This window comes from Durotheca rogersii, assembly GCF_024521655.1.
Source record: "Durotheca rogersii strain YMJ 92031201 chromosome Unknown GGS23scaffold_22, whole genome shotgun sequence".
In the NCBI taxonomy this organism is placed as follows: domain Eukaryota; kingdom Fungi; phylum Ascomycota; class Sordariomycetes; order Xylariales; family Xylariaceae; genus Durotheca; species Durotheca rogersii.
In genome coordinates this window covers 555,966-569,660 of record NW_026251253.1, presented here as the reverse complement: position 1 = coordinate 569,660, position 13,695 = coordinate 555,966, and the positions used below count along the sequence as shown (strand labels likewise).

The 13,695-nt window shown below is 56.8% G+C and overlaps 5 protein-coding genes across 5 annotated transcripts; 3 read left to right on the top strand and 2 right to left on the bottom strand.

Annotated features, from left to right (window-relative positions):
- Window positions 1–1,313: 1,313 nt before the first annotated feature.
- Window positions 1,314–3,285, bottom strand: GGS23DRAFT_223840 (uncharacterized protein). The gene is made up of 4 exons (XM_051511992.1): window positions 3,144–3,285; window positions 2,453–2,609; window positions 2,046–2,353; window positions 1,314–1,972 (listed from the first exon to the last, which is right to left on the bottom strand). Exons 2-4 carry the CDS (start codon window positions 2,597–2,599, stop codon window positions 1,459–1,461), a joined length of 969 nt encoding a protein of 322 aa, XP_051369462.1. The 5' UTR covers window positions 2,600–2,609; window positions 3,144–3,285; the 3' UTR covers window positions 1,314–1,458.
- Window positions 3,286–6,894: 3,609 nt separating this feature from the next.
- On the top strand, window positions 6,895–9,444 carry GGS23DRAFT_580127 (uncharacterized protein). The gene is made up of 2 exons (XM_051517106.1): window positions 6,895–9,216; window positions 9,286–9,444. Exon 1 carries the CDS (start codon window positions 7,188–7,190, stop codon window positions 8,781–8,783), a length of 1,596 nt encoding a protein of 531 aa, XP_051369461.1. The 5' UTR covers window positions 6,895–7,187; the 3' UTR covers window positions 8,784–9,216; window positions 9,286–9,444.
- Window positions 9,445–9,684: 240 nt separating this feature from the next.
- On the top strand, window positions 9,685–10,392 carry GGS23DRAFT_223751 (uncharacterized protein). The gene has a single exon (XM_051511990.1). It carries the CDS (start codon window positions 9,777–9,779, stop codon window positions 10,194–10,196), a length of 420 nt encoding a protein of 139 aa, XP_051369460.1. The 5' UTR covers window positions 9,685–9,776; the 3' UTR covers window positions 10,197–10,392.
- Window positions 10,381–12,376, bottom strand: GGS23DRAFT_223760 (uncharacterized protein). Its single transcript, XM_051511991.1, has 2 exons — window positions 11,800–12,376; window positions 10,381–11,723 (listed from the first exon to the last, which is right to left on the bottom strand). The coding sequence occupies exons 1-2, from the start codon at window positions 12,258–12,260 to the stop codon at window positions 10,589–10,591; spliced, it is 1,596 nt and encodes a 531-aa protein (XP_051369459.1). The 5' UTR covers window positions 12,261–12,376; the 3' UTR covers window positions 10,381–10,588.
- On the top strand, window positions 12,377–13,225 carry GGS23DRAFT_223744 (uncharacterized protein). The gene has a single exon (XM_051511989.1). The coding sequence runs from the start codon at window positions 12,493–12,495 to the stop codon at window positions 12,940–12,942; it is 450 nt and encodes a 149-aa protein (XP_051369458.1). The 5' UTR covers window positions 12,377–12,492; the 3' UTR covers window positions 12,943–13,225.
- Window positions 13,226–13,695: the final 470 nt, after the last annotated feature.

Genomic DNA, 13,695 nt, shown 5'->3' with positions numbered 1-13,695 from the left:
TTCGTCTTTTCCTGTCTCGCCTCGCGCTGCTGCTCCTCGCCACCAGCTGCTATGCTGCCTACCTGCATTCTCCCCCTCCCCCTCCCCATCTCTCTCTCTCCTCCCGTCTCCCCTTTTTCTCTTCCTCTCTTACTGTCTCTCTTTCTTTCTCTCTCCATCTTTGCCCCCTTCTCCTTCCCCCCCCCCATACCCCATACCCCATACTACCCCATCCGCCCCCCCTTCACTCCTTACTCCTCCTCTCCTCCCTACCCCCCCCTCTCTTCTCACCTAACTCCTGAAAAATCAGCCAGCCCCTAAAGCTCCTCCACTCCACTCCACCCCACTCCGCCTCCCTACGACCACCGCGGCGGGACGGTCGAGTACTCGGTCCAGTCCTACCCACCTACCTACCTACCTACCTACTACGTAGCAACCTCGCGCTCTAACGTGCGGCTAGACACGTACCTAGACAGGCAACCCGGGAACAGTACAGCGCAGCACGGCCCGAAGAGGCGTTGCAATTTTTCTCAGATTTTTCCGTATCGTGTGGGGTTTGGTGCAAGAGAAAAGCGCCAACCTTGGGCCATACCTAACCAAGATAAGTCGAATACATACACGCGTAGCCCAGGTCCCATGGCAAAAAAAAAAAGGGGGGGGGGGGGGGACCCCAAAAAAGCTCGGCCGACTGCAACGGGTTCACCAGGCCCACACGCTCACTCCAGGTCACTTTCCCCCCCAAGCGAGAGGAACACGAAAAAACAACCCGTCCATATCTTGTTGTGGTATATGGCCCCAAATACCGTACGGATAAAGAGAGATCGCCTATACAAACCAGGTCCTGAGCTAGAAACCGTAGAACGCAGCCCTCCCCTCCGAGGCCAAGAACGAGAGCAGGAGCAGAAGGACAAAATGCGAATGTCCGTTCCGTCCCAGCCTGAAACTCGTCCTGGTTTTCGAGCCGCCTCCTTCTGTATGCCATAGATAGGTATAGTAGCAGTGTCATTATCATCCTTGGCCAGAAGTAATCGGGGTGGGAAAAAAAATAGCAAACTCCACCCATGATCCGTACGTCAAGTATTGATAGCCCCCCTCCCTTTAGTATATCGCCTGCCCGTTTTGTCCCCCGCCCGGCGCCTGTGCTGCGTCTCCGATCGACCGTCGCATCCCCTCCTCGGCACATAGACATCGAGGTGAAGGGATATCAGGGCTCGGTTGCGTCGGTTCTACAGAATCGCCCTTCGGTCGTTGCAAACGTTCCCATCCACTCGTGTCCCGTAAGCTAAGTCATTCGTCGTGGCAGAGGAGTCGATCCTTAACCATCCGCTTCTGGTTGAAATCCGCGGTGCGATAGCATACCCCCCCTCCCGTAACCGCTCCCTCTCCTAGATGTGCGAGAGGAGACTTCGACTCTTCCCGTTCCACGTCGTCATCTCGTCACACCTTAGTCTCTCGGGCCGACTCCAGTCATCCGTCCACTCATAACAGCTCGTCACTCCCACTTGCGACACTCTCCACAATGGCCTGGAGTATGACACGTTCCTCGAAGACGGGCCCTTGGCCGTCACACTTGGCTTGGGACTTCAGTCGCAAGCTCACGTCCCCGACGTCGACCAGGCCCTTCTTAAATAATTCGTGGTTGATGATGTAATCCCACGTAGCGCCGGCAGCCAGGAGGCGCTCGCCATCCGACTCCACTATGCGGTGGCTGGGGGTCTTGTTGGCGTGGTTTTGGAGAAGGTCCGAGTAGAAGTCCGTTGGGTTGTACTGCATAGGTCCTGTAGTCGTCGTCACAGCCGGGGACACAGAACCGTTCTGGGCGTGGACATTCGACGTCGCACGCAAGATCTCATTCTCGGTGCTGATCTTCTGCAGATCACGTTTCAGCTTCTCGTTCTCGCTGGCTGTCTGGTGCTGCGCTGCTTCTAGGCTCGCCAGCTTCGCCTCGAGGTCCTTGACGTGGCGTTCCTTGCGTTCTCGGAACGCGCGCTGGCTAGAAGTCGGTGAGGAGCGTTAGCGAAGGCGGCGCCCGTACCGCCGAGAGGGGAAGGGGGGGTGGCACTCACGCAGCCCGGTTTTGAGCCTTCCGGCGGGACTGTGCGGGTGTCAATTCATCCTCGTCCGAGTTAGACGCCGTCTGCCGACTTCCGTCGGGGTCCGGCTTTGCCATGGGTAGTAGGTCAGTGGAGCCATTCTTCACACCTGAGACCCCGTTCGCTTGAGGCTGGTTCTGGCCATTCTGGCCGTGCAGAGGGTGTGTCGGCGGGGTCGGCGGCCCGGGAGGCCCGTGGAAGGCTGGGGCTTGATTGAACTGAGCGTACGAATCATAGCTCGGCGGGAAGTGATCACTGTTCTGGAAGTTTTCATAAACATCCTAGATGAGGAAGAAGGTTCAGCGCCGCCGCCGCTGCTGTGCCGCCTGATACGGCTTTACGGTAGAATAGAACAGAGCAGAGACACGAGAGGCACTTACATGGGGAGAGTGGCTGTTATTGGTGCTGTTGCTGTTGGCGTTGAAGTCGTCGGATGCGGCCGAGTTGGAATGGGACGGAGTCAAGGGAGGGATCCCGATGAAGTGGTAGGGATTAGCTCCGCCGTAGAACGTGTGCGAGAAATCCATTTGTATGGTCCTGTGTCGTGTGAGCCAGAAGCCGCAGCGAGACTGGGAAAACGGGAGAGGTTGCGAAGGAGGTTTTCGAGGAAGAGAAGAGAGAGAAGGTTCTGCGCGGCGAGACCGGCGGTTCAACGGACGGTGTTATTATTGTCCTCTCAGCAGGGCGAGAGCTGATGGATGGTCCAAGTAACGGGGGTATAACTCCAAGGGGGGTGTCCCTCTCTCTCTTCTTGTCTGGTCCGTACCCTAGCCCCCAAAGAGGCCTACACCAATAGGATACCAACGGGCGGCGCGTGCTGTGCTTCGAGATTGACGCAAGCATGCAACACAGCAGATCCCCAGGTCGAGTGCGTCTTGGCTTTAGGTCGAGTTACCTCCCTACGCAATCCAAGCTTCTCGCTGTTGCTCCGTGTGTCCTCGACTTCGGCTTCGGGTGAGTGTCGAAAGGATTAGGGAAAATGGGGGGGGGGGGAGGAAATGTATCCTCAACCTCTGGTCTCCCCCCTCCGGTAGGTATGGGATTGCAAGAAATAAGGGAAAAACGTCTTACTAAGTCTGGTAATGTGCCAAGTGCTTCGGCTCTGATGGCAAATAAGAACCACCCTGTTCCCTCTCCACAGACGGGAATGGTAGGATGACCCGTCCCAACTAGTCTAGACCAGGCTCCAAGGGGTCATCTATTGAAAATATCCCACATCCCCCGGTACCCTATCCCACATCTACCCTCCCCTCCCCTAGAACATTCGATGATTCGACGACACTGATCGCTAGGCCGAAGGCGAGAGAGGTAGAAAACGCTCTATCCCCCTCTCTCTCCTCTCCAAGGCGAAATGTAAATGAAATAAATGGTCCTACCGTTCTTTAAAAAATGTTCTCAGACCCTTCTTGCATCAGTGATGGATGTGAATACGTCCTCTCCCCATTGGACGTGTGCGTCTATAACTCCACACCACTTTATGGCTCAACATCGTGCCATCCTCTATGATGACGCCAGTTATGCTATGCCTCCGAGATAATTTTGTCCAAAGCAGCCGGGATTTCGGCTCCTCCGCACGTTTGGGTACTCCGCAGGACTTGTTCAGCTCGAATCCTCTATGAGTAAGGCCATTTCTGGGGGTGTACTCTGTGCTGGTCGCCAGACCCGGGCCTGGATCAAGATTCGAAGCTGCTGTGCGCGCAGCAAACTGCGCTCCGGGAGGTTGCGTGGTGCCGCGTCCTTCGACAAGGATGGCCGGTGTGCGGCATCCTATGCGCCGTCTCCAAATGCTGCTCGCAGCCAATCTCTTCCGCAGAATCCATCTCTGCATCGAAGCGCAGAGAGAGAGCCTGTCTGGTTCACACAGACTCACGGGTAATCCGTTGCATACAAGACCGATGCTGGACCGTGTTTCCGCCAGATACACCCCCTGGCGACCTATCACCGCCAGTCCCCCGCAGGCCGAGGCAGTTAAGCTATACCTACGACGAGCGATACCTCTGAGTAGGCGTCAACCTTCCACCGCCACACGTAACACGCACGCCTTAAGAAATCCGTACCTACATGGTGAGCATGTAGAGAACTGCGCCTTCAGGCCTCCCCAGCCGCCTTATGGCCCGGGGCGCGTTTCCCTAAATAGCAAGCGTAGGTATGTCGGCCTAGACCGCCTAAAAGGGCCACCCGGGCCGCCTCAGCTGGATGTCTGACCTTCAGTGCTGCTCGTCAGTCTCGCAATCAATTCGCTACCGATGTCTAACAAGGCATGACGTGCGCCATTAGGCTATGCCCATGTGCCAGACAACCTCTGGCGTTCATCAGGCCTAACGCCGGCGCAGGCCGTGTGTCATAGTCCATCTAGGTTGCTCTCCATCGCCGCTCTCGTAAGCGGCGTTGCCTCGACCATGGCTGTCTGAATACGATTGGTGGGCATGCAATGCGCCTAGTCTTATATCCTGTGGTCAGCGGTCGTTTACGCAGTGAACGTACTTGAGCAAACTCCAACTCAAATGCATTCCTCCTAACTAGGGATCTTCGTGTGGCCGAGAAGTGGTATCCAAGTCGTCACGTGCATCACACTCCAGAAAGCCCCAAACGCCAGACTGCATCTTTGTACCGTGCGGTTTCAGCGATGCCCACGTACATGGCTATGCTTCGTAAGGCGCCAGGTAGGTCTTAGAAGCAGTTGTTAGAACCACCGATGTTGGAAACAGGCTCGGCGTCGAGACGAACCACGATACGACGATCATCAGCGTGGCAGGGCTCGGAAGATGTTCATAACGCTGGTGTGGGTAGATGCCTAATTCTTACCGAGCCTCGCATAAAACATCTCGGCTTGTTTTGATAGGCGATGAGCGGCTATAGCCTGCGAGAACAATCATTATCTGCCGACACCAGTCCGCCCCCTCCCCCTCCCCCTCCCTCTCCCCCTTTTGTCTTTCTTCGCCCATTACCTTGACTCTAAATGGTTCTATTTAGTACCGGACAGGTCTCATACGGGTCCAGACGAGAAACGCCTTCACGCTTCGTCATCGAGGACGCAAGCAGGTACGGTTGTGGATAAGTTACATACCGTTGAGACGAGCGCTTCCCATTACCTATCACCATGCATAACGACACAGGGCGATAGCACGCGAAGCACCGGAGAGACGGCTAGGTATATCTAGCGATGATTGGCAAGCTCAATCATTGCCAGATGCTTCGCGTCCGGCCGGTCGTCCTATCGTGGGGTGCCAATGCGGACGAATATCCCAGCCGGGATGGCTATACCACCAGCCACGACTCCGATCCCCATACATACCACCCACGGGGGGATTGTCCGAGCGCTTTGCATCGCCTAATCAACCCCGCAAGTGCGACAACTACACGTGAATATCGGCCGAGCTGGATTTGTGGGGGAGGACGATTCCGCTCGGGACAAACCAGGCGCGAGGACCGGAGAAGCTATCGAGGAACGGCCAAACGAGAACTGGGAAATGGACAAGTCGGATTGGTTCGCTGGACGCTTTCCCGGTTGCTTGCTAGGAGTTTGCCGGGGAGTTTGTGCTGGGCCTGTGTCTTATCAAAGGAGGAGTTGTAGAGTTGGCGACACTGGACGAAGCAGGGGAAGCGGGAGGGAAGATCTCGGTCTGTCAGCTCCCTCCAGATCTTTCCCTCCCTTCGGCCGGGGCGTATTATGAAGGCGGCGGGGCCGTACGCGGCTAACAGGCTGCCGTCGACGTCGCGAGACGGACGCGGTCCACGTAGGTAGGTAGATAGATAGATGCCTGCCTCCTCCCTGCTACCTACCTACAGGTAGGTATGTACTGTGCTGAGTAGCATCCCGACTTCCTCTACGTACGCGTTATGCCATTGCCGCTTCCCTTCTGTCGCCGCCCACACCTCCCCCCTACCTTCCTTCCTTCGCCACCTCCTCCCGCGACTTGTTCCGCAACAGCGAGGCACCCACCTTTCCTCTTGCCTTCCACACTTTTAGCATTCACTACCTAAAGTACCTAGGTACCTACATCGTCAACCGCCTGGCACAGTACGGGCGTATGAACCTTACGTGCCCACATCTGCATGTGCATGGGAGGTACCTACCTGAGGTATCTTGAGGAGGTAGAGGTACCTGCAGTGCCACATATTATATCAGGTATATAGGGTAGGAGTTGTCCATGCCCAAAGCATCTATACTTGTACATACCTCCCATATACCTGTACCTACGTAAGATATCAGGTAGGCAGGCAGGCATGTATAAGGTTAGATGTCTACCCTCTATATAGGTATCTGTACCTACATCTAGGTATATGTATACTTGTGGCTTAGGTGCAGGTGCCTAAGGCAGAGACGGCGGCACCCAAGAGCTAGCCTCGACAATAGGATATCCAGATGTGATGCCTCGTCGCCTCCATATTCACCGCTCCGGCTCCGACAGAGACACGTAGAGGTAGAGGCATGGCTACGGGCGACCCTGCCTCGGGTACTTGGGTGGGTGGTTAGCAACATGGATGGCAGCCGAAGCCAATATTGGCCCGTAAGAGACTAGGGCGCCTGGTCCGGGCCGCGAAATACAGCACGGCCGAGTAGAGGAAGGGGCAATCAACCTACCTCCTCCCCTCCCTCCACAGCTCCTGCCCGGACGGCGCCTATGCTTCGGATACGTTATCGGATCTGGCTGCGTGTCTCTGCAGGTAGGCAGGTAGGTGAGTAAGTAGGCACTTACCTACCTCACCTTCCTCTCGTTGCCCAGTCCACCTCAGACTCTCCTCCCGCAGACTCTCCTCACTCATCTTCATCTCCCTCACCTATTCACCCCTCGACTCACCCCCCCCCCCCCCCCCCCCTCCGGCATCCCCCTCCGGCGCGTACTCGTGCGTCAACCCTCATTCACTCTCTATACCGCTCTTCATGATCTTCGGCGCTGCTGGTTTTCTTATCCCCCTCCTCTATCCAACCTCCCCACCACCACCGACGCATCTCTAGCAACCGTCCCCCTGGTCCCTGAATCTACCTCCTATACGCATCCTGACATCGGACCATCCCAGACGCACGCACATACATAAAACTAACCGATCCGCCGAGGTCCTCGCTCGGGACGAACTTGAACCTACGTGTTGGTTACCCACGTAATTCGTTACATGGTAACCATGGATCCCACCAATCCGCCCCCGGAGCAGTCACAGCCGCAACGCTCGGCCGCACCTCAATACACCACTGTGGGCTCTGTCTGGAATCCCCAGTCGCTACCACTTCAGCCTCCCGTTCGCCGTGGCCGTGCTATGAAGTCTGCTCTCATGCATCCCTATAGCGACAGGCCCTCGTCTACTGTCCAGCACTACTCGCCCCTGCAGCAGAATTTCGACCGTGCTGTCAGTCCCGACCATCCTATTCTCGCGGAGCGCATTGCTATTCAAGAACGAGAGCGAGCTATCCTCGCCTCGTCACCCCGACTACCCGTCCATCAGCCGTATCTACACACGCAGCCTCAGGCAGCCAATCCACCCACCTTCCCCGCCAACCCATTCGACGCCGGCGATCTTCCTGTCGAGGGTCGAGACCGCCAAATCACAGAGCCCAACGATACCAGCAACACTTTGATACACATGACAACCAAGAGTTTGACCAACTTGGCATCATACCCAAATCCCATGCAGAAATCCGCCCAGAAGATGCTTGAGAAGGCCCGTCAGCCTCTTGCCCCGGCGACCAATCAGGCTCCTGATCCTAGAGAGGAAACCGATCTCCCTGTTGGCGGACCCCCAGCCAGCCTCCGAGACACTCGCTCCGAGTTTGCCGCTATGGCCCATCTGCCGCAGTCGGATAGAGCCGACGAGTATGGCGACTTCACCCGGCTCTCGGGAACTCATGATCAGACTGCCGCCGCTCCCTGCTTTCGAGAGACCGCGAGTCGTCTTGCCGTCCTATCTAGGGGCCCAGGCGCACCTCAACCCCTAACCGCAGGTCCTCCTGGCCAGCGGCAGTACCGTCCCTCTGGATTGGATCCGGCTAGCGATGCCTCGCGAAGGGACGCGCAACGGCTGCGCGAACTTAATGACGTCATCGCCAGCGCCCAACAATCCGCTCTACCGTCTCGCACACCCCAGCCCCTTCAGCTTCGGCGACGCATGCATACTATTGGTGAACGATCGAGCCCTGTACCAGAAAGCAGGGGTTGGCCATCCTTACGAACTCCAGCAAATATCGGCAATGAAGCCCCTGAGAGCCTTGACCACATCATCGACACACTCCCCCCAGAGGAGGCACGAAAGTTCTATCCGCACGCCTTCCCCTCGAATTATAATTACGTCTCCTCCGCGGCCAACGACGGTTGGTGGAAACAGAAGCTCCTACTGCTTGAGGATGGTGAAGAGCTTAAGCTCCATTCGCAAACTGTATCCCAGCACGGAGGAGACCTCAATGCTCCAACCGCTCGCAAGGACGGGACTCTCGGCGGGACCTATAGCAGGGTTTGCACTCTCGGCAGGGATTTCGATATCCCTTCCCACCGGGATGCCGGTGACGACTTAGACCGTGTAGGTGGTAGCAATTCTAACGAAGGACCCGGGGGCACGAGCGGCAACCGGTTCGATCTCCGGCCCACAGTCGAAGGGGCCGACGACATGGCCGCGTGTAATCACGCCGAGACCCCTTTCGGCGCGACGTTTCGGAGCATTCCCAAGTATTCGGGGTTTCCTCCCGGCTACAACCCGCCCAGGGACGGCAGTTCGCGTTAAGAGAGCCTCTTGAAGGAGGCCTAGAGGTATCGCCGATATTATTGGTAATCACGACAGGATGATTGGCTATTGCATGAGGATTTATAGGGGGAGGGGAGATGGCAAAGGGGACGAAGTTTCGGCAAGATTTGTTGTAACTGGACACGGCACACTTGCGCTCGGAGAGTTCGCGGAAGCATGATACGGACAACAGGGGACGGAAAGAGAAAATTCATTTTTTGTGATCAACCGAATGGCGTTTAGGCAGGTTGGCAGGCAGGAGCGTCACTACAGGGGACTTCTCAGCGAAAGACGGTCGGCGTAGTATTCGAGTCGATACCGCAGACATGTAGAGTAGTCAGTCAGTCAGTCACGACGACGACGGTGCCTCGCTTTTCGGTTTTTTGGGCATTGGAGATAAGAAATATATTCCTCGCAGACGTTCCTGGTATAGGTATGTGTGCAACCGGACACCACCCTAGGACGCAGGGGTTTTAATACTGACCTCGCGCGTCCGGCCCAGAGTGACGGGAGAAGCTAAAATCACTACTCCCGCCAGGACCTGGGCGTAGGGGGGCTCTGGCGGCCGCGAGAACGAGTATCTACCTAGCCTAGGCTCTGCGCTGCCCCCTGACCTACTCGCCTCCTCACCTCCTCTTAACACCCCCCCCTTCCCCTCCCCCCCTTTTTTTCTTTCTCTCTGCTTTCCCGGTCCTATCCCGTACTCCCTTATTACCCTTGCCTATATCTCGGTGCCGCTACTACTGCTACTACTTCCTCCCCGCATACCCCGGGCATACGGACAGAGATAGGTACCTAGACACCCACAGACACAGGTGCTTACCTAGGCACCCAGGCAGGCAGGCAGGCAGGCAGGTGAGTGACTAATGCTGGCCCCATCACAGGAGCAGTTACCCCCCCTCCCAAAAATAAAAGGGCAAGGGGGGAAAGGGGGAGAGGGGAGATTCTCGCAGAGCCCTACTTCGGCGCATACCTAAGTCACACGGCGCGGCGATGGGGACAGCGATGGCAGGAAAAAAAGTTAAAACTTTGTGTAAGTGGTATTTCATTCACATTCTTCATTCTCTTCTTCTCTCTCTCCCGTTCCCTATCCTCTTCCCCTTGCCCTCCCGCCTTGCTCCTCCTCCCGTCCCCGCGCTCTCGCCACCCTTCCGTATTCCGTCCGGGCAATATTGTGGGAGGGGAGGGGGGGGGGGAGGACAGAATAGTGGAGGCGATGGGGTCGAGAAAGTATGGGAGCGTCAGGAGGTAGGCTGGGGGAGACCCGAGAAGATCAGAAAGAAAGCCAAAAAAAAAAAAAAAAAAAGGGGGGCGATCGATCTGTGCGTCTCCAATGCCACCACCAACCGCCTAAGTGAAGGGAATCTAGAATGCGGGGAGAGCGAGAATACATCATACAAAGGAATCGAATAGTGCGCGTAGCACCCTTGTTGTTGCTGCTCATACCATGATCCGTCCTCGCGAGGAGGAAGAAAACTCGTGCCGGCAGGTCGCGTCGTTTGGTCGAGCCCATTAAGAGGTTAAAAAGAATTTCTTGTTCTCGAGAGCCCCCGAGTCCCCCTCCCCCCCAAAATAAATAATCGGCACCCGCCGAGCTTTTCCTGCCCTTTCCTGATAAACCAGAGCAGGCAATAATACACACAAGAAAACGATCAATCGAGGGGGTATGCTGTGATGACCACAAAACGCGAAGATATAAAAAGAGGTGAAAAAAAAAAGAAAAAGTGGGTGACAACCCGTAAAAGCTATGCCGCATCGTAATCCAGCACCCCATCAGGGATGGCACCGCCGTTCACCGTTCATCCTCATCGACGCCGGCTGCCACCAGGCTGTCGTTGCTTCAGCCGGCTCGTCCGCCAACCCTCGTACCATTGCTCCTTGCTGGCCTCGCGCAGCTCGCCGCGCCACTCGTTAAACACGGCATCCTTCAGCCGAGTGAAGTCGCAGTGCTCCTCGTTATAGGGGTCAGCGAAGCCCCACGGGAATTTGCGACCGACAACGCCAGGTTCGTACAGATCTGGGCTGATGATCGACATGGGGAGGAAGGGCACTTCGTCAGTCGTCTCGCCGTCCGACGCCCTAGATCGCGACCCCGACGTATTCGAGCGCCGTTTCGAGGCCGACGAAACCCGGCCCTGGATCGGCAGATCGTTCTCGTCGGGGCTCTCGTCTTCGGCGACGTCGGGCGCTCCTTGTTGACCCTCCGACTTCTCCTGCTCATCTTCGGATTCGACGGCCTCCTCTTCGTCAGCTTCATCAATCCTACTAGAGTCCGGCGTGGCGTCGCCTTCGTCGTCTAGCCCCAACACCTCGAGGGGGTCGAAGTTGGCCTTCTTGAGACTAGCCCAAACGGTCTTCTTGAGGACTGCCATATGCGCCGTGGTAATCGTGTCGGCTTTGGAGATGACCGGAATCACCGTAGTTTTGCCTTGGAGCGTTCGCATAACTTGCAGGTCGAGATCCTCGTCAAGGCCGCCTACGATGCGGCTACCCTCCGGCGAGTAGTGCTCGTCGTGGCCGTTGGTGGCGGTGGCGTTGGCGGTAGCTATATTCCGATCTAGGCGAGCCGGGTCCAGAATTAGAAAGACCGCGTGGATGTGCGTGTCCTGGACGCCCGGCGACCGAATGACCTTCATCTCTTCGGCAAAGGTCTCCTCGAACTTGCTCTCCAAAAAGGCCGACATCTCTCTCAGCTGCAAGTCCACCACATTCTTCTCGAGGCCCTCCGAATCCCACAGGGTCAGTCCGATGCGCTCGTTGTCGATCTCGCTCTCGAGGTAGTGGGGGATGAATTTGCCAGAAGGGGTTGCGGTAGCGGTGACCTCTTGCTCGATCTCGGTCGACCGTTGGGACCGCTTCTTAGGCGGCAGGGCCAGCGACGTCTTGAGGAACTCGAGGAACGAGGTCTTCCCCGAACCGCGGGTGCCCACGATCAAGATGCTGCGGACGACGACGGTTAGCAACCGGGACGCAGAAAGTGCATTCACGAATCGGCGGGCGGGGACACGCGACTTACTTGAAAGGCGTAGGATCCTTCCTCCTACGGACCCTCCTAGGGCTGTTGATGGTGCTCACGGCACTGCTCGCATAGCTATATCGGCCACGGTGGGTCATGCTTTCGGTACGAGCGTAGGGGTCGACCCAGGCTCCGTTGGGAACGGGGGGCACTGGGGGGCTAGCAAACGAGGACATTGACGGGCGGCCGGGATCGATAGAGGCTCTCGGCGGTTGGCGGTGAAAAGAGTGGTCGGCTGTCCCAGAGACAATGGCGAGGGAGTCGGGGCGAGCGTCGCCTCCAAAGCTTTGTAGTGGGGGAGGCGGCTGGGCACCATTGTAGAGGGCGGGCAGGCGGGGAGGAGACTTGGGGATGGTCTCGCGTTGCTCTGCTTTGTGGTGCTTCCGGCTCCCCTTAAGGTCTCCGGATTTACTACGTCGAAGCAACATCCCGAAACTAGATCGTCGAGGCGGTTGACTCATAGTTTACCCCTCGCAAGCATAAGCTCAAGATACGAGCAGCTCGGTGTCGATGGAACGGGTATATGTACCTGCAGGGGAATCTCTGCGCGAGGTTATGTATCCCTTGCAGGGGGGGTGAGTGAAGAGATACACCGACCCGGTTAAGTAGGGAGCAGAAGGGGCCCTTGCAGATGGCCGCCTCGAAGAAGGTTCAAGCGGCGCAGGACGGGCTTCCTTTGTGCAAAAGTCCGTGATGACGTCCGCTACCGACGAGGGTGGGCCAACGGGGGTGGGCCAAGGAGTGCGTTGGCGCAATTCAAGTAGAAGAGGGCGGCCAGACGGGCAACTGATGGAGAGGGGCGCCCGGCTTGAGTTCGACCTGCAGGGAGAACGAGAAACGACAGCTGACTGGCTTGGCTGTTGTCTCTCTGGCTCTCTTTCCGTCCTTCTCCTTGCCTTTTTTATTTATTTCACTGTTCTCGTGTTTAATCTATCCACCGTGAGGGTTGTCCTGTGGGTGCTCCTGCAAACAGACAAGTTAGGCGGGTTCCTAAGAACTGAAGATCCGAAACGATCGCGGCTGCGATTGGAAGCTCGGAGGGATGCGCGCGCATGCGTGACTAGCGAGAGAGATCCTCTCTTCTCATCCCACTTTTCCAATTATGGATATCTCAGCTGCACAGTTTCCCAGCTTCGGGACTAGATCGCGTGGACGGGGACAAAACAAAGACGACGAGGTTCAACGCATACGAAATCGCAAGTACCTGGATGTGCGCAGATATTCAGAGGTCAGCTAAGACTTGTCCGAGACTACCTCGCGCTACATCCAATATCTCCCGGTGCTCGTCAATGCGTCGATGCGGGGAGGCAGAAGCACGTCGCGACAGCAGCGGACGGCAGAGGGAAAGAAAAAAAGTGGGGGAGTAGGTTTTGTGATGTCAATGCTATCCAATTTCCTCTATGAAGCATATCATATTAAGGGGGGAAGAGGATTGGGATGATGACGGTGGATGAGGGATGATGACGGCGGACACCATCAGCATGAAGAGATACCGGTAGCAGAAGGAGAATGAAGGGCAACTGCAGCGACCTCGACCAGCGAGCATCCTAGGCGCCTGCTCACCCTCTCACTCTCTCCCCTTGGCTGCTGACCTCGGGTGGTGTGTTGATTAGGGAGGAAGCGAGGGCAGAGGGGATTGGATTCGGCACCCCAGACAAGCAGCCAGGACGGGCGGAGAGGTGGACGGATCGAAGGAGGGGGGAGGCCAATGGGAAACCGAGCTGTATTCTCCGATCGACCGTCTCGAAGCAGGGTGCGACAGACTGGAGGGTATGCGACAAGTACAGGACGCATGCCCGGCTGCATCGACAGGTTGATAGACGAAGAGGGGGCCGAGCTGGGGATGGGCTCGCTTGGGGGTAGCGACGCGCCGGCGATGCAGAAATAGAAATAGAG